General features: G+C 47.7%; 1 protein-coding gene across 1 annotated transcript; it reads left to right on the top strand.

The window, feature by feature from the left end:
- The first annotated feature begins 790 nt into the window (after positions 1 to 790).
- On the top strand, positions 791 to 17,364 carry LOC119452580 (uncharacterized). Its single transcript, XM_037714633.2, has 3 exons — positions 791 to 851; positions 12,076 to 13,978; positions 16,296 to 17,364. The coding sequence occupies exons 2-3, from the start codon at positions 12,081 to 12,083 to the stop codon at positions 16,627 to 16,629; spliced, it is 2,232 nt and encodes a 743-aa protein (XP_037570561.2). The 5' UTR covers positions 791 to 851; positions 12,076 to 12,080; the 3' UTR covers positions 16,630 to 17,364.
- The last annotated feature ends 1,858 nt before the right edge of the window (positions 17,365 to 19,222 follow it).

Raw genomic sequence — 19,222 nt, 5'->3', positions numbered from 1 at the left:
TTAAGAGGCACGCCTTAGCGGGGAACTGAGGAACCATTTTGGCTCCGTTGAGTTCTTCAACGTACACCTATTACACTATACACGTACACAGGCGTTGTTGGATTTCGCCCACATCGGAATGCGGCCGACGTGGCCGGGATGTGATCCCACGACCTCGTGATTATATATAGCAGCGCAACGCCTTAGCCACTAAACCAACACAGCCAGTAGATATTTCGCCCATATTGTGCAACATGCGAATTTGTGGAGTCTGTTGAATATATCTGCATCGTTCAGCCTTAAGGTGTCAACAAGAAAGTGCTGCGTAATCTTCTCTACATTATTCGAGGCGACTGGCTTTACTGAACAATTCTGGCATGCTGTATAGATACATGCGTGATGCCATGACAGGGATGATAGGGCGCTAGGGTTCCTAGCAGTACTTCAGGTTGAATCCACGAGATGTAGCCTAAAATAATGTGAATCGGTCGCATGTTCACTAACTCACTAACTTTCAGAGGCATCTGACGACCCTGGGGGACACTCACAGAAAATAACAGGGAGTAATTTGGCAGATTAGACAACCTGCATCAAAGAGAAGAAAATGAGAGTGAGAATGGCTCATCTCATCAACTTGCTCTTCTTTATAATTTCTTAGCTCACTTAGTCACTGTCAACTTACGATGTATTGAAATAAATTTCCGCAATGGGGGTCAAGTTTGGTGTTCTGCTTCACACTACAATCGAGCCTTTCCGTCAATGTTGTCGTGTAGTTTTTTGAGTGGCACAAGTATCACCATCATGACTTCTCAGGTTACTGACAATGACGAAGTGAGCAGAGCTGCGGGCAAGCGAGACCCCTGCTGCTACTGGTGAGTTTAGCGTGCTCAAAGCAGCTACCGCCACGCCTCGCGAAAATAAACGTGTGCCTGTAAAAGCATTCTCTGCTTAAGAACTTCAATCATTGGTTCAGCCTTCTAGCTAACGTTACGTTCCCTACCAAATTCATACCAACCCACGATATCATTATGAAGCACGCCGACGAGGTGTATTGTTAAACGCGTACCTAACTCAACGTAAACGAGCGTCTTTGCATTCTGCCCCATTGGAATGCGGCCGTCGCGGCCAGAATCTAATTCGCGACATCCAGATCAGCAGCCCAACCTCATAGACATTGCGCTGCCGCAGCGGTAATGTTCTCTACATCGGCTTGCCGGCGATCTTCCATACAAACCGCGCGGGCGTGTTTACTGTTTTGCAAATAGATGGTCTTATGCTGTTAAGAATTCTCTTATGGCCGGAAATCCCCTCCCGCTTCATCAGGATGGCTTAAAGCGGAATATTTTCTCAAATGTGCTTCTTATATGTGCCCAACATAAATTGGATAAAACCAGTTCTTGGGGCGCATTTACGTAAATGTATGCAAGTAAAAATGCTGCGAGGTTTATTGAAAAGAACCGTTAGAAATGCTAGCTTAAAAAAATGTAATAATGTGCTATGTGAACGCGACGTCGTTAGGTAACGAAAACCATATTAACAGAAATAGTGTTAGCTGAATTTTACTTAGCCAGACGGTAACGTACCAACTTACATCAGTGCTCGCGAGGATGAACTGACTCTCTGATATTATTTTTTTGCAACAATGTGCTAAATATGATACATAGCTGCATTTACGTTGGCTCCTGGGTGATACAGTGACGCTTTATTAGAACTGCGCTTATTGGTGCCGTCTTCAGCTTACGAGCGTTATGGACCATTGCTTTCATCTTTATTGCAGTGCAGCACCGCCTGAAATAAACACGTATCAGAGGTATTCACAAAATACTTGAGCAGATAATCATGGTACGCGTTTATGTGAGAATATAAGTGTTGCTTGAGGGAATAGTTCATTAAGGCCAATGAGATTGGTAACCTTGCACTGCTAAAACTCGACCAACAGTTACGCTCACTGAGATTTACCATAAAGCGACTCGTTCTCATGGCTTAGTCGACGTCCGAATTTTGCTATGGCACAAGCACTGCGTTGGAGCATACTCATACCATAATTTGTTTAGTAGGCGATGGCTACACTTGAGTTTATCCATGCTAACTGACTTTTGATAAATGCGGATACTGTATTCGCACGATTCTTCCGCTCCGCCGATTGTAAAGCGCCATTATATTACCGCCCACATATTAAAAAAATATACCTTGGTGCCGATTCTACCGCGCACATCAAGTAACGAAACCCGAGTCGACGCGGACCTCGTTGAAATACCTTTGTGGGACATACACACAGAAACAGACGTACACATCTGAATCATGGCGGTTAGTTGCTATTGGAGTCTGACCACACCTACGTTTCGCTCTCTACCCACCACAGTAAGCCATATTCAGTTCTATTTATTGCGTTAACAATGCCACACTTTTTGAAGTGTAACGCAACCAGCGCCTGCGGGAGGGTATTCCATGTACCATGGACCTACCTTGCGATGTCTTCGAGTGTTGCTTTCTTCAGACAACCCGTTCGATAGCAGTGAATCTAGCTATCTCGCACTGAACTTTTTATTGCGATAGCAATTATATGGACACCTCAAACGCATTTCTGCCGTCGTTGTCGCCGTTGCCGTGGTGTTCTATGAAAGGTCCAACGGCGTTAACACCGTCACTGCGTGCCGTATATTGTATGTGTAAGTCATAGCGCGCGAGCACGGTGGAAGAATATTTAGGTGTTGACACTGCGCGCGAGCGAGCGTCCAGATTATGTTCAGCCGCGCGCGGGCGCACCGAGTAGCTCTGCTGCGAGCAGATAGATGGCGCCGCGGCCAGCGGTCCCAGCTTAGCGGCGCCGGCGGCTTGGCATTCCTCTGCCTCCGCAAAATTTTCGTTCATAGTGGAGTGAGTAAATCTCAAAACGCGAAAGAAAATCGTTATTTCACATTAAAGTGCTAACATGAAGGTTCCTTGTGCAGGGCGTGGATGACGTGAACACGGATCAATCGGGCAGCACTCAAAGCCCACTGAAGTTACACTCGCGCGCACAATTTGTTTCGTCCGGTCTAGCCGTTCATCCAAGCATAGCCGTCCAGTGCTACCCCTCGATCAGAAGAAAATATTGACTGCACCAGAAAATGTATTTCATGCTTATCCCTGCGTCCATTCACACTCAGAAAACCGTTAAATCATCGTTGCGCGAATTCAATGTGGCCGCGATATAAATTCAGAAATGAAAAGGCTCAAGCTTAGGATACGCAATGCACTAGAACAAAGTGGCTGTTCACGACTAGAGCTTAAGATGAGAATGCACATCAGCTACTCTTTCATATGGGAATTTATTAGGCGGGACGAAGGCAGGCGTCTACTTTGAATTAGAGCATCACTACCACAATTTACTGATGAAAACCCTGAGCAAATGTCTTTTTTTTATTCCAATTCCACTTAACATAGACCCTGTATATTATTCATCGGGCTTTCGTCCATTGAGGACTGAGTTGCTCTTGCAAGATCTAAAAAAAGAGGTGACTTTCTTTTTTCTTAAATTGCATATGAGAATGTGCCAATGTAAGCGTGCTTGACAATGCATGCTACAGCATGTCCACAAATACACTTACACCGACCACACAATAATCCTATAGACCTTTTTTTTTTTGCATTGACACAATACGAAAAAACTTGTGCATGAAGCAGCTCGATAATTTTAATAGGTGATAACCATCCCAGAAGCTTGCGGTCTCATACACTCCCACAATGGAAAAATGTTGTATAAAAACATGCAAGCGTGTAATATACACCGCACGCGCATTGTAAAAAAAAATTCAGTAGCCAGGATGGAACAAATTTCAAAATCAGGCACACATCTGCACAGAAAACAGCAGTATTGTACAGGGTGCTCAAATATTTCAAAATATGCAAATTTCACGTAGCTGGACAGAACCATAGTAACGTTGTTGCCGTCCCTTCGAGATACTCAGTTATTTTTTACATTCCGCCTAATTAGATAGTCTTATTCATTGATCAACTTCTCAATTATTATAATTAGATTAAAAGTGTCAATGACAAAATTGTAGAGCAACATGAAAGACTCCCGATACAGCTTTCTATTGCTCAATACGCGCTACGTAGAAGTGTTTTTCCCAGCATGAAAGAAGCTCACGAATACACGCAAAGTGCCTCGAGTGGTCAGTCGCGCGGCAATATTGCTGTATTCACGGGTTTCGTCCACGCTCGGAAAACACTTTTATGTATCACGTATTGAGCAACAGAAAGTTATATTGGGCGTTTTCCATGCTGCTGTACAATTCTCTCGTTCACACTTTTTATCCAATTATAGCATTTAAAAAGTTGATTAATCAATTATGAAAATAATTATGTAATTAAACGTAATAAAAAAATAATCTGAGTATCTCCAAGCGACGGCAGACAACATTACCTTGGTTCTGTCCAGCTACGTGACATTTACATATTTTCAAATCTTGGTGCATGATAGTAAACCACCCAATATATATCTTGTACATGCAGCAAAATTTGCACAAACTACTGCGGCACACAGGAGGTTCTCTCTTCCGCAGCGGCTTTCGAGGTTTATTTGACCGTGTGAGGTTCTTAGGAAAGTTTGGAAATAATGTGGGAATGCTTTTATCGAGCGCTCCGCGTAATATTGCCACGTGTCTACCGCGGCGATGACGACGACATAAGACACATCGGCACTTATGAAAAACATAGCAAGAAGAAGAAGAAGCAGTGACTAGCGCGCGATATTTTAAAAGCGTCCGTTCTTGTTACTGCCTCTGCCGACAAGTGCGGTTCGTTTGTCCCTCGAGCTTTCGACGTCGTGACAATATGCCATCGATATCGTATGCTCTGAAAAATGGCTGGTGCAGACATGGTCGGTAGGTGTTAGAGTTCGGTCTGCCCTCAGATTTGCACAGCGCCACTGCTCTAGACGACCGCTGTCGGACGGCGCTTTGAATAAAGGCACACGCTCCGCACAAGTCAGGTATCCAGAATTGCAGTTCGGAACGAAGCACTTTCTAGCCATTTCAAATGCCCCTCAGAAGGCCGCTGCCATCTTCGTCGAGGGCCCGTGGCGACAATAACCAAGCACAAGCTCATGAAACGAACGCGAACAAAAATTGTGCCTTCAAAACAGCGCAACCGCACATGCAAGCAGGAAGACGAAGCAGCGGCAGCACGCGCCTTGTCGCCGAGGCGGGAACGCATACCGCAGCGCCCTCTACGACGGCGCCGAACCAGCTGCAACCAAGCCGCTGGACGCGAGCGAGCGGCGCTTTCGCGCGCGTTGGAGGGAGAGTGTCAGCACCTCTCCTTATTCTTACACCGTGCGCGCGAGGGCAGTCAACGATCGCGGCTCAATCGCGCGCGCGCAGGGAGGGAGAGAGCGCGGGAGGGAGGTGGTTCGGCGTTCTATCCGGCATCAACTGCATACGTTGCGCAGCCGCGCACGGTGACGCGTGCCACATCTTGAAAGTGTTCCGCAGGCGGCTCATACCTTTCAGCGTGTGATGTTTTCTCCGCTCAATTTGCATTGAAGCAATAAACAGCACGAAGGCCACCTTGCTCGCTGTAGCCGACGCGCTTCCTCACACCAGCGTTTTGACAACGAGTGTCCGCGGTCATCGAAGATGATGTGTTCATGTTTGCGCTGTCGCGCTGACACCATACTGGTTAATCTTGTTAGTAAGCGAATATTTCGAAGTTTACGCGGCCGCTAAAACTACTGTCCTAAGTTCGTATAGCTGTCTACTAATTTGCTATCACAATCAATGCTGCGCCTTTCAGGCGAAACTGCAGCGCTTTTTTTTTTCCGGAAGACTCGGTTTCGTTTTTGATTTTGAGTCAAATAACGCGCATGCAAATTTGAACGTACCCTGTATCCAAAAAAGGTGCGTGTTACAATCGTGCATATACGGCACTTGTAAACTACGGTTGTGCGCAGGTTTGCGTCGCTTGTATTCGGTAGGTAAGTCAGTAGATTAAATGCCAACATGTCTTGGGCTAAATATCCTACAAATGATTAGCATATACTATCAGTGTAATTTTGCCACAGGGCTGGTGATTGTCTAATTTTCTTATTAGCAGCCTTTGAAGCGCGCATGCGCCTGGCGGTGAGTGGTGGTGTTGTGGATATGGCGAAAGTTTCTAAACCGTGCACGACTGTTGATCTCTCAGTCACGCGCAGGCGCTTGGGCGCGTCGCTCGCTAGACATTTCGAAGTTGATTGATATCTCTTTGGCGTGCTTTCCCTTTTTGCACGTGATTTTAGCTGTTGCAAGACTGCGTGAGCGGTGCTCGAAAACTGTCGGTGCTCGAAAACGTATTCGAACACGAGCAATGGTTGTGCAGTACACAACACTGCGTACAGGAAGGCTGAACACATCATTCCTGTCCCAGCTTTCAGAGCGCAAACATGCACCGCGCCTCGTTAGGCAAGCGCGACGCGGACTAGCCAACGCACACAAAGCATGACAAAGCTGCAGAAGCTGCATTTCGCGAGCACAGTCACTTACGCGTTCAAAATCTCCTTCCCAAATGCTTTCTCTGGATTACTTTAGGTACTATAGGCCGCGGAGGCGTACGATCGGTCATTTACAGTAGTGCATCATTTTCGAGACATTTCGCGCGTCCCTACATTGAACGCGTCGAGGTAGACGAGCGAAAGCCTGACACAGGGCCAGAAAAGCTGTCAGCAGGAACCTCATGCTGCAGTTGTCACGAAGGAGAACGCAACGTGGTGGCCATGGTGTAGATGGGGCGGCAAGCTATACTCGAATAAAGCCAATAAGGCCCCTGGAAAAAAAATCAACAGCTCCTCCCCTTGTCGAGGAAAGGGGGATAAGGGAAACTTGTCGTGTACTTCTTCGGTGTTCCTCGGAACGAATTGTACTGACAAGTACCACGTTGTGCCCAAACTACAACCGGTCACACGCACTGCAGCTGGCTCCAAAGTTCCAATTGAGAAACTCGCGTTGAAACCTGGCCGTCACACCGGGGAAGTTGGCGCTCGCCTTGCCGAGGCATGCACCAACGATGTCGAGTTCCTGGAGGGCAAGACGACGCTGATGTTTCACCTGCGCTTCAGAAGCCCTCACCCTAGAATCGGTATGTCAACGACAAGTCCTTTCCCAAGCGAGTTCGCGGCGCCGTTGCTCAAACGCATCCTGCTCCTCGGCGGAACGCACCATGTAGCCCTCCCATCCGGACGCCGAAACTCACCCGAGGCAAGCGAAGCCCGGCGGAGTGCGCGCCAACCCCCTTTCCTTCCCTTTCCCTCCCCGCGACACACCAAACGACCCTGATTGGTGGTGCGCGTCACGTGATTAGGCACCGGCACTGCTTTCCCCGCACCTGCATTCCTTCTTTCTTCCATCCTTCCTTTCTGTCTTTATTTCCTTCCTTATTTTAAATGCGGAGCATTTCTTGGCGAAGAATTGCCACTTTGACAGTATCTATCTAGCTGCCTACGTCTTGGTGCTTTCATGGTTGTTTCGTTAACTTCGTAGGTACCGAAATTGGCACAGTATGACAACAGTCTATGACGAACATAAGTGACGGGTCATGACATGCGTGTCATGTAGGTCATGAAACAGACGCCTAAAATGGCAATCACTCAGTGACAAAAGATAAACACTCAAAGACCACTGAAATGGGCTCGGACGTGAGTACAAAGTCAAGGAAACACACAATAATGGTGGTAGACGTCATAGTCATGACCATGACAGTAAAAATGGCAATGATAAAGTAAAAAAAGATTAACCCACGAAAACAAATGGAATGGGTTCGGATGTGGTACAAAGTGAGTGAAAAGACTAAAGGTTGATGGTCGAAGTCATAGTCATGAGCACAGCTAAGGCTTTTGCCTTAAGGTCTCTTAGGTGTAGCTAAAGGGACTCCTGAGGACTCATGACATTAATGTCAAGACATGCGTTTCATCTTGGTCATGAAACAGCCGCCTACGATTTGGTGCTCTCATGGTCGTTTCGTTAACTTGGTAGGCTCCCCGCACACTGCTTCACTTAACAACGACTCCCACAGGGCGTGGGATCTGCCGGCTTTTCTTTTTGGTCCCTGGCTCATACACGCATATCCGGTGCGGGTATGCGCCACACGTGAGTTTTTGCACGACTACAACGCCACCAGAACTTACGAGCCAATGCGAGCTTCGCTTGAAAAAAAAACTTTTTTTTTTCGGGGGTTTTATACTCGGAGGCCATGCCGAGCCTCACCTACTTCTCATGCTTTTCCACAGATGGCGGTAGTTGTCTGATTGGTCGATGGGTCCGGCGTTTCCAGGGTACCGGGCAGCGCCCGGTAAATCCAGATACGCGAAGCCGGAGGCGCTAAGGTCGCTAAAGTTTTACCCTGCGCATTAAATGTGGTCCGCAGCAACGCGGCGGTCAATTGTTGCGGCAGCCCAAAGGCATAAGTGCGCGGCGAACGAGCGCTTTGTTATTTGTCGAAGGCGAAAATTTTCAACACGCGCGCATCAGTCAACCGGTACTGTACACACAGATTAGCATGCCGCAGGTCAGCCAAGCTAGTGCGCTATGCACTCTAATCCAGTGGTTCTGCCGTTAGATAGGTCATGTTCTACTCCCGCGCCAGCCAGGCTAGCTTGTATGCAGCCATAGCATACATTTCGCACGCAATGAGCCAACTTAAATACAGCGTTTAATTGGCACGAAGAGCGGGAGCGACGTTAACTGCGCTTTGGGAACACATTCTTTGCGCGCAGGGTGCGATTCCACTATGCAAGCTTTATGGTAATGTCGGCGTCGTTGCCTCTCAGACTGCACCCCTTGAGATGCCTGGCTAATGAATTTACTGGCTACGGGGCTATCTACTTGTACCTAAGAACAGACGACGGCTGCCAGGAGAGTGATTTCTGGTAACGGTGCTTTCAAACGAAACCTCGGACAGTCCTCGACAGTTGCATGATGTGACTGGGACGTGCTCTTCGGTCAGGGCTAGTCAGACCAGAAGCCGCTAACAGTTTGAGGACAGTCTGGAACTGCATTATCAAAGACGCCCACTAACTCTGTTGCTTGAATACGTGCGGGACCTCTTCGAGCAAGGGAATCAGATGACCCGGGCGTTAGTTCTCTACAGTCTCGTCTAAATAGTACGTCACTACCGGTGAATGGTAGTGGCAGCGTTTTTTTTTTTCTTTTTTTTTTACAGCGTAAGCTGTTATGGGCTCATTCCAATAGCTGTTTCGGTTCGCGATGGTATCCACCGCCGCCGGGGAATGTAACCGCTATCGCCGGAAATGCGAAAAAAGTACCCGAACCCCGCCGGGATAGAACCCAGGCCCGCTGCGCGAGAGTCGGATACATTACCACTCAGCCACGCATGCGCTTGCGATCAGGCAGCGGAAAAATGCCCTATAAACGTGCCCTAGGGAGGCGCGAATGCGCAGACAACCCAAGCCTTCACCAGTATGGCGGCGCCATATAGTTAAGGTGCCTGCAAACGCATTGTGTGCAGGCGCAGACGACGAGATGCGATTCAGACAAGGCGCGCAATTAACGCGATCCCGATGTGGAATCTGCACCACGTATTCTCGGTACCTCTTCGGTATACGATATGGCGTCTCCTCGCAAGGTACGAACTGCCGCTGAAGAGGCGAATCGTAGAGCTACGTGCGCGGCTACAACCAGGCATCATCGGGCTCAGCAGACTGCTGTGCAGAGAGCATTACAAGCCGCAGCTCGCCGTCAACGTTTGGCGGGCAGTGCAGATCGTTCTCGTCAAAACGAGGCGAACAGACATTGCCGCGAAGACCCTGTTGCGCCCGGTGCCGAAATTGGAGCTACAGTTGAGACGCTCCACCAGCTTATGCTGTGACTATGCTGCGTGTGCCGCGTAGGCCTGGGACTTTTTTTTTGAGTTTCGGTTGGAAAAAACATTGATTTTTGCGAGTGTCTTGTGAGACCCTCATCGCATTTCAACCGTAACGTTTTCCACAAAGCCTACATCTCTAAATTAACTGGAACAGGGCTTTTTACATGACCCACAATTTCGTTGCAGTTGGCCTTGAAGTGAGTCGCTAGAAACATTGCTTTATGTTTATTTAAAAGCCGTTCTGGGGGTTATACCCTACTATGAAGCACTGGGGGCGAGGTGAGGTGGAGGAGCGATAACGAGTAACATGTATGATGACAAGAAGAATTGAGGGTCAACCTTCTCGTTCGATCACTCACAGGGTCGAGGAATCTTTTTTAAAGCGTAACCATTTTTTTAGGAGGAAACACTTTATTAAAGACCCGAAATGAATCCGCAACACACTGTTTGGACCGATAGCTTAATAGCTAGTAGCCGGTCCAATATTGACTTTGCATACAGGTTATGTACAAGGAGAAAAACAAGCAACGCTCACATGTAAACGGTTACCCAACGAGAAAAAGTCGCAGTTTCGCCCGACAAGCGAAGCATCGATTGCGATAACAAATTAGTAGACTGCTATACGGAGGAAGGATAGTAGTTTTATCGGCTGTATAATGTTGTAAACATTCGCTTACTAACTAAATAAACAAGCACGGTGTCACGCGCGCACAGGTAAACATGAACACAATTCGCAGGGTGACCGCGGAAACTCTACGAAACGCTGGAGTGTGAAAGCGCGCCAGTGGCGGCGAGCAAATTGATCTTCGCGCTGTCTCTCGCTTGAACGCGAACTAAACGTCGAAATCACAGGGCATAGGAAGCTACCGTACATTGTCCCTTAGTTTAATATTTTAATTATATTATTTTTACTAATTTTTATTGCCCAACACAATCTTTATGTCCCTATCCCAGCTCGAGTTGTAGATGAGGCCCCCGCGGGCGCACACATCGCCCACATCGCAGATCGCTTTCAGGATGGGCGCCCGCACAGCAGCTCCGTCAGCAACAGCCGCAGGAGCAGAAGGCACCCTCCCTCCCCCCCCCCCCCTCTCTGTGACCTCCTCCCCATGCGTCGCGCGCTTTCCCTCGCACACATGTATTTCGTGTTCCCCATCACGCATATGCAACCACCCGCTACGTACGTCGGGCTGCCGCCCCACGTGCGTCGCGGGCGGGGCGCCTTTTAGATACCGCATTACGTGATCGATATTCCGTAACACGGTGAGATTAGTCGGTGCTGTGCAAATTTAGTTTGGAGATGTATTGCCTTTATGCCTGCACAAGAGCGTGCGCTGTTCCTGCGATAAGCCCACACAGGATGTTGGGAGCCGTTCGCAAAAGCGTGGCGGCTCATGGTCATAGGACCAAAACTCCGCTTAACGCTTCCAGAACACAATGCATGTGACTTCAGGGCCGATCTCCGATATGATCGACTGATGCAAACATTTTAAGAACTAACCTCCCGCAATGGCGTACGGCCCACCGTACTTATCGGCTAAGCTTAACCAGCGCCACTCACAGCGCTTCGTCACAGTTGGTGACTAAAGCTCTGGTTTGGTGTCGAATGAGGGGGCGGGATACGATGATTACCAGTATCTTAATGCCATCGCTGGCTGGACAACTAGTGACATCTTGTAGAAGCTTGCGGAAATTACCCAGCATGTGGGTATTCGCGTGATACCTAATGAAAGTTTTTTTTTTTTTTTGAGACATCCACTCTCTAATGCGGTGGCGCGAGCCCTACACGAGGGCGGTCCTTACAAGAATAAATGCGGTAGTTGTTGCTTGAACTGAATAACTTTTGCAGTGTTAGCCCGGAAATTCGTAGGCTACTGGTGTCATTCATACTTTCATTTACACTCGCTTATTTTGTTGTGGGCACAAAGGTCACATGGCCTGCTTCGGCCAGGTTTCAGCAGCTTGTAAAATGTCTTGGCCCACTGTTACACGCACAAACAAGGGGCCACGCCACGTTATATTACCGAGCTTCCAGTATATGCTGGAGACGGATGAATGATCAAATAGGTATTGTTGGCACAAACTTCTAAAGCGTCATGCATCGCCCTCTATTCCGCTACCCTTGTGAACCCAATCAAACAGACCTGCGATCTAAATATGTCTAGTATAGTGTTTATTAAGGAAAGCGACCACTTTTATTCTACATTTTACTCATCTGAATAAAATTCCAAATTCTTTTTTTTTTTGCTGATGTAGGCAAAATGTGGGAACCCGGATGCCCGGTCAACGACGTGCTAGCACCTAGTGGGTCGGAGCTGGCGAATTCGAAGAGAAGTTGCTTGGCCGACCTAGAGGGCGTCGAGGCCCGGGACACTGGCGCAGCCAATCACCAAAGCTCTCCATGCGCAGAATGCGAGAACAGGACCTGCTGTACACCAAAGCATGTATCCATGTGGAACAAACTTCTTTCAGGCGCTCGACTGGAATTGCGACAAACCGCGAGCGGAGGGTTATCTCTGATGAGCTTCGCACAACCCTTTCTTCCATGCAGCAAGGAGCAAGTCATTCTGCCTGCCGCACTCGTCCACAAGCTGCTTACGACGCACCGTTGCCTGACTGCGCTTGACATCGACACGGATAGCTTCAAGGGATCCGAAGCGCGCCTGTGCGATGCATTACAAGGAAATCAGTCCATCAGTTTCTTGAAGATAAACTTCAGCACGTTCAGTGTACATAAGGACATCTGTTCGGTGATATCCACGCTCGTGAACTTAAAAGAAGTCGAATGCATGACGGCGTGCGAGTGTCCGGTGCAGTTTTGCAGCGCGCTGGCGAAGCTTCTACGAACGACAACAAAGCTGACGGCTCTGAGAATTCCCAAGTTGCACATAAATGGCACTGGGGCAATAATTTTTTTGCCGGCGCTAGTGGAAAACTCCACACTTAAGGAACTCTCCTTTCATAGTTCCGCAATCAGCGAAGCTCGTCCTGAACAGCGTGACGTGTTTGCGAAGTTCCTAAGTGACGACAAAACGCTGACAAAGTTGACCATAGCAGCCTACAATGAAGTAAGACAGCAGTCTCTGAAATGGGTACTTGAGGGTCTGCTGAGGAACACCGCACTCACTCACGTGACCCTCGAAGACTTCATCGTAGACGCAGACAGCGCTGATATCATGACCAAAGTTCTAGCACACAATCGCACTTTGCGCACATTGAACATCTCAATTTTGACCTATGACGCCTGGATGAGCCGTGTAGGAGGTTCAACAACGTCGTGTCAAACAGATTTTGGTTCCTGGCTTTTCGCAGTCGCTGAAAACAAGACACTGGAAGCTGTTACGTTGCCCCTGCGAATCTGGGAACCCGAGCAATGGGCAGACCTGTTCGATCTCCTGTCATCGAGAGAAAGGCGCTTGAAGTTGGCCATCAAGGGGCACTGCAGCGAACGTCACTTGTGGGAAAAGCTGTGCTGTGCACTCAGAAGGAGCGGCGTCGAGGAGCACGTTTCTTTCGATACAACTCTGTACATTTTGGACAAGCACGAAATGCTAGAATGCAAAGGGTTTTCAAAATTCCACTCCTTCCCTTATCAAGACAATCATGGAGAAGTGTCTCGAATATTTCGCCGGCTCTCCACTTTCGCCCACGTGATTTCGGCCCATCTCGAAATATGGATACCTGACGTGGACGAGGCGCTTAGCTCAGACATCGCTCACTACATCGCATCAACGGCTACGCTGAAGGAGCTGCACCTGACGATATGGCTCCGCCACTTATTTCCAGAAGCGGCCAAGATCGGTTGGGCGGTCATATTAGAATCGCTGCGCCGGAACACCAGCGTGAATGAGCTGCGTGTCGTCGCCAGATTCATGAATGGACCGGAAATACAGCTTTTGGCAGATGCACTCAATTCCAACCGCAGCATCCGTAGGGCGCACGTGAGAATCGGCGAGCCCGAAGTAGCGGCCGTCTTCATTCGCCGACTCCACGCTGGGATCGAGCGTAACCACAACCTTCTCAGTTTGACTGTAGACGGGTGCGTGCTCAGTCGATCCAGAGTGGAAACAGTGTGGTTCGAGGTCTGCGACGCAACGCGGCGCAACTCTGACCTAGTCGCTCGAGCAGCACAATTTGTCAGCGGGACACTAGTCGACAGGTAAGTGTGCATAGCTCATGACACGGAGAACACATACTGAAGTCATTCTGCTATAAGTGTTCAATTATGGGGCTTTACATGCGAAAAACACGCTTTGATTATGAGGAACGCCGTAGTGTGGGTACTCCGGATTCATTTTGACCACCTGCAGGGGATCTTTAACCTGTCCCTGATGCACGGTACGCGGGCGTTTTTGCATGTCGCCCCCAGCGAGATGTGGCCGCCGCGGCCGGCATTTGATATCGCGACCTCGTGCTTAGCAGCGGGGCAACGTAGCCGCAAAGCCACCGCGGCAGCTATCTAACTCCTCCCCCCCCCCCCCCCTTAGAAAAAAAAATAGTCTGCACACTCAGTACGGCTAGGGAGAACATGCGGTGGGTCCTAGTTGTATAACGTGTACCACTCTCTTTGTAGAGTTTTTTTTAACCGCTTTCAATACCCGGTGAATCTTCTTAACGGCATTCATTACTCCTTCCCGTTTTCCGACACTGTCTATTATGCTAATGGAATACTGCTGATGTGTAAGAATCGTGTATTCCTAATATCTGTCAATTTATATGGGTTGAGCACACGAATGGTAATTTTGGGTGCTTTGGATCATTCCAAAGCTTTTCGCAGCCATTAGGGCACGAACTTTGCTTCCTTTATGCAGGCAGCTCGCTGCCTACGCAGACATTTTATTTAAGAATGCAGAGTCTTATTTGGCTCATCCTAGTCACAGTGCGGTATAGGTACATTCCTGTTGCACATCCATTTGGGCCTCTTCAGTAAAAAAATGTTTCAAGTGTCTGACTGTAGCATTGAACAGAGGTCCCCCTTCTAATGGCCCCGTGTTCGACCCATGAGCCCACGTTCGCACGCTAAGTTCTCTCTTGCGAACGCGAGTTTTATTTTGCAGAAGTCGTGCATGTGGCACGCCGCAGAGTACGTGCGAGAACGCGTGCTTACGCGCCACGTTTCCTTAGAGCACCGGCACGGGAATGTAACGCAACTCTTTCTGTCTTTCACATGTGTCAGGTCGCATATCAAGAAATTGCTTATGAAAGCGAAATCGTGCCAGTTTCTTCCTATCTTCCCTCCCGGCTGCAAGCGCTTCGAGATACTGTTAGTATGCACCACCTTCGGGATCGGCCCGAGCCCCAAGAGGTTAACATTTCGTTGCCAAAGTACGAAAAGTCAGTCGTCATTTCGTCGTGTTCTCCTTCATCCTCTTGCGTGGCGCATACGCTCGCGTCATGTATTCACAATAACGCATTATGGTGTTTCATTGACCCGACATATATGCAGACGAAGCATACAGTATTGTCTTACTTCCCATTCGGCTTTGTAATCTACGGAGTCAATTTTCCCCGTACATTTTTGCGTATTTGTGAGATTAGTTAGGAGCAAGAAATGTTTTGTCACATTAGAGGCGGCAGCTTGTGAACATGCACAAGTGCATGTGCATATACAGTTTTTTTTCTTTACAATACAGATTTTGTATAAAATGGCTATAAGCGCCGCGAACCTGGCTTTTATGCAGACGAGTTCCTACGCCAAGAGGAGAGATTTTTTCTCTAATAACGTGAGCTTCAGAAGACTAATTATAAAAATTTATTAAAAACCTCTTTAGTTAGTTCCTCAAGGGCTGTTATTTATAGGGACACTAAATCAAAACAACAAATCAACTTAGACTGATAAAGTATGCTTCGAAAATTCTGCTGTCGTTAATTACACTGCAATAGGTCAATTATTAGAAGAGAAAATAAAGCTCAAAGTTAAACTTTTGGAATTTCGCGCTCTAAGCCCAATGTCAGCACTTCAGTGTGACGTGGCGAGTTCTGAAGTAATTTTTCGTATTTGGGCCAAGTTGGCTCAATAAAAGCTCGCAAAACTTTTCACATTCATTCTTGGGCCCCTTTACAACACAATGTAGTCAACCTTTACCGCTAAAGAATTAACTGAGACCTAGAAGGCGCTGTCAAAAAATCCATGACGTCACGGTGAGCTTGTGCGAGAACTTCAAGGTGGCGTCGCCACCCTCCTTGTGTTTTTCGTTCTTTTCTAGCTTACCAAGCGCCTTCTCGCGATAACAGTGGTGTTTTTGGTAATGTGGAAAGGTAATCTACTGATGCAGAAAAAACTTATTTTTCTCTTTAGCGTCCATTTAAATGGTGAACTTGAAGATAATGACATTTTATCTCCCCATAATTTCTTTTTTTTCTTTATCTGGAAAGGCGCACCTAATTCGAGGCATTTATCATCGAAACACTGTTGCACTGCAAATGCAATAGTGCATTGCAATTGCATAAGAACGTGGCGCCCAACAACTGCGCAGGTACGGCGCCGAAGCCCTGGAGCGGATCGTCGAGTATCCAACACTGCTTGAAGAGCTCACGCAGCTGCTTTCAGTCAGCGACGCTGAGGCGAAAGCGTTAGTGCGAGCTGGGCTGAACAGCATCCGGTGCGTGGACGGGTTCATGCGGGTGACCGGGGTCGTGAAAGAGCGCGTCTCTTGCCATCGGCACAAAGACGGTCAGGTGCAGTTGGACGATCTCAACGAAGACTGCTGGAGTGTAGTGAGACGTCTCCTTAAAGTTGGTGATGTAAGGGACCCCGTGGCAACGGCACTATCAAAAGACCGGCTATCGCCCATGACGACGGCAGCTTGAGCTGCGTGGAACCAGGTGCAACTTGCACGCTCAGTGCTAAAGGTACCACCAGTACATGTAGCCGATTGAAAGACGGAAGCCAGCTGTCTCTCAATTTCTGCCACCAGCGAGCCAACAGATAAAATGTTTCCAGCTAATCAAATCCGTATTTTAGTCTACGTATATATTTACGTACGTAACCATGTGCTCGTGTATATGTGGGTTGCTTCAGCGACACTGTCTCCAAATACTTAAGCCAAGGAATTAAAGATATACTTACAATTTTTGACGGCAAATATTCGTAAGGTCGAAGAAATAATCAATGAATAATTAATTACCAAAAAGTGCGAACGTTGTGCTTCCTTATACTTTACTCTTCGAACATAACGCGCCATTAAGGACATTATACGGTTCAATATTACGAGAAACAGAGCACTCTAAAACACAAAGTGCCGCACAAACAGATAGTCTTTTACATTCAAAAGGCATACACGCTCCAAGACAGGTATAAGCAAGAATTAAGAAAAAAAGGCGTCGTATAGCAGTCTTTGCGGCCTTGAACCCATTTATGGCCACAGCAGTAGGTTCTACCAGCGGAAAACGCTACGTTCTTCTCCAGAACACTGCCATGTGCATAACGTCACGTTCCTTCTTTGGAATATTGCATGCTGTTGCGTCCGTGATAGGTGCCCAGCCGCCTGCGTTCACGTAAGGTACACGACGGACAAAAGCTCCGCCCAAGTTACCGTACGTGGTTCTTGCATAATATATTCAACTGGGTTAACGCCCGGGAACTGACTGTCTGTTGCCGCAGCCGTATGACCTCGACGCAAGTGATGGGTGTAGGCAAAGTTTCATATTTCTTCGCCTGTGAGAAGGGTGAATGTGAGAATGGCGAGTTGATCTGATAACGTCGACACGAGGACAGCGGCGTAATGATGAGAAGGGACTTTTGCATGGAGGGCAGTTTAGAGTTGTCACATTAAAAAGAAATAAATCAGCAACCTAAAACTCTTCTTTGAAACGCCATCAGCTGTGCGTTCTTGTCCGCTTTAAGTTTCGCAAGCAGCTCCCATATTTCGGAGAAGTCCCGAAATACAGGTGCTTTCACGCAGATGCCAAATGAACACGCGACCAGCTCAAAGCCTCGATTTTCTCTTGCTTTCTTTCAACTCGAAATCACACTCACAAACGACTACATGCGGGAACCAGAGATTCACTTCTGTCTCTTTGTCATTGGGCGTTGTCACCTAAATTATAGCAATAAAGTACTGACCAGCTATCCCAGCCCTGAACGTTAATGTTGCATGAAAAAAAAAAGCTACATGTTCAAGTACCGCTGTAAACTGCATCTAGTTCAACACGCAGCAAAGTGTTTTGCTACCTCTTTGTAACACAACTTGCCTTTATCATAAAATTAAGCATGACTTACACGTTTCGTTAGGAAGTAATTGCCAATGAGCTAATTACAGAAGTTCAGTGAACCTGTTACGATTACAAGGGGACACCCCTCAGCAGTGACATTTGAAGGCGTATCCGCTAAGTAGCAACCGAGATGCGTGTACGAAAAATCGCAGCGAAAATTTTGAGGACGCTTAAGCTTCGCTTTTAAGAGTGGAATGCGATAGCATTCAAAGATCCCTGACTGCTTCTCACGCTTCCCGACAACTGCAGCTTATGCAACCGAAATGGTTACCGTGAAACGCTGGCGGCGAAGGCTATGCACGAACGCGAGCTTTCTGGTTGAAACGCGGCCACTTGCGTGGGCCGATCCCGGAGATTGTTCACAACCGTGCCAAAAGAATAACATCATTTTCAGGTTTCCGTTTTTGTTCTGCACTTTGATTATTTCAGTCTGAGATAATTTAATGCAAAAGGCATGCGCTGTTGGTGGTTTGTTTCATGACATTTGATTGTGGATTGTTATTCTCAAAATTCTGAGGAATAGCTTTGTCATGAATGTAAGACAACGTATCAGCAACATTGGTGGTAGAATGGTGGGTCAATATAACCCGCATATACCACACTTCATACACGAATGCGTGGCATATACATATACCTAATTATATTCGAAGGGCGTGCGTGGATGGGGATGATTTTCTCGGCTGCGGACGCTGACGCCGGCGCCGGATTTTTGCGACACGGGACTAATAACGCTTTCGTCTTAAAAGCACAGGGGATAGAGAAAGTAAACTTTATTGGGAAAAGGCTAAAGAAACAGAAGGCAAATGGCCCCACTGGCTTGAGCGGCTCGCTGGGCTTGGTCCAGGAGAGCCAGCTGACTGTCCTGTTCCTCGTCCGCAAGCGATGCCTCCCACTGCCTTAGAAAGTGGTTTTTTTTTAAAAGTAGATTTGTGTGTGTTCGCTTGTGGAGGTCATCTGGCGCAAATGAGTGTGATGTGTGCCAATGTAGGCTTTTTGCCACACCACGGACATTTGTCTGCGTGCGCTTCGCCATGTATTTGTCTTAGCTTGTGTAGATTAGGATAAGTGTTTATTTGGAGTCGGAACTAGTCCTTCGCTTGCCGTCTGGCAATTTTGGATGGGGCCTGCCGAACTCCCGTCTTTCCTCTCTTTGTTGTTCTAATATATATCTCGCAGTCGTTGGAAATTT

Source organism: Dermacentor silvarum, chromosome 5, assembly GCF_013339745.2.
Source record: "Dermacentor silvarum isolate Dsil-2018 chromosome 5, BIME_Dsil_1.4, whole genome shotgun sequence".
Lineage (NCBI taxonomy): Eukaryota > Metazoa > Arthropoda > Arachnida > Ixodida > Ixodidae > Dermacentor > Dermacentor silvarum.
Note: the sequence above shows the minus strand (reverse complement) of the source record. Positions and strands in the feature narration are given on the sequence as shown.

Coding starts and splice junctions, on each gene's coding strand:
- LOC119452580 (XM_037714633.2), top strand. CDS start 12,081: ATGTGGGAACCCGGATGCCCGGTCAACGACGTGCTAGCACCTAGTGGG. Junction 13,979..16,295: donor AGCGGGACACTAGTCGACAG/GTAAGTGTGCAT, acceptor ACAACTGCGCAG/GTACGGCGCCGAAGCCCTGG.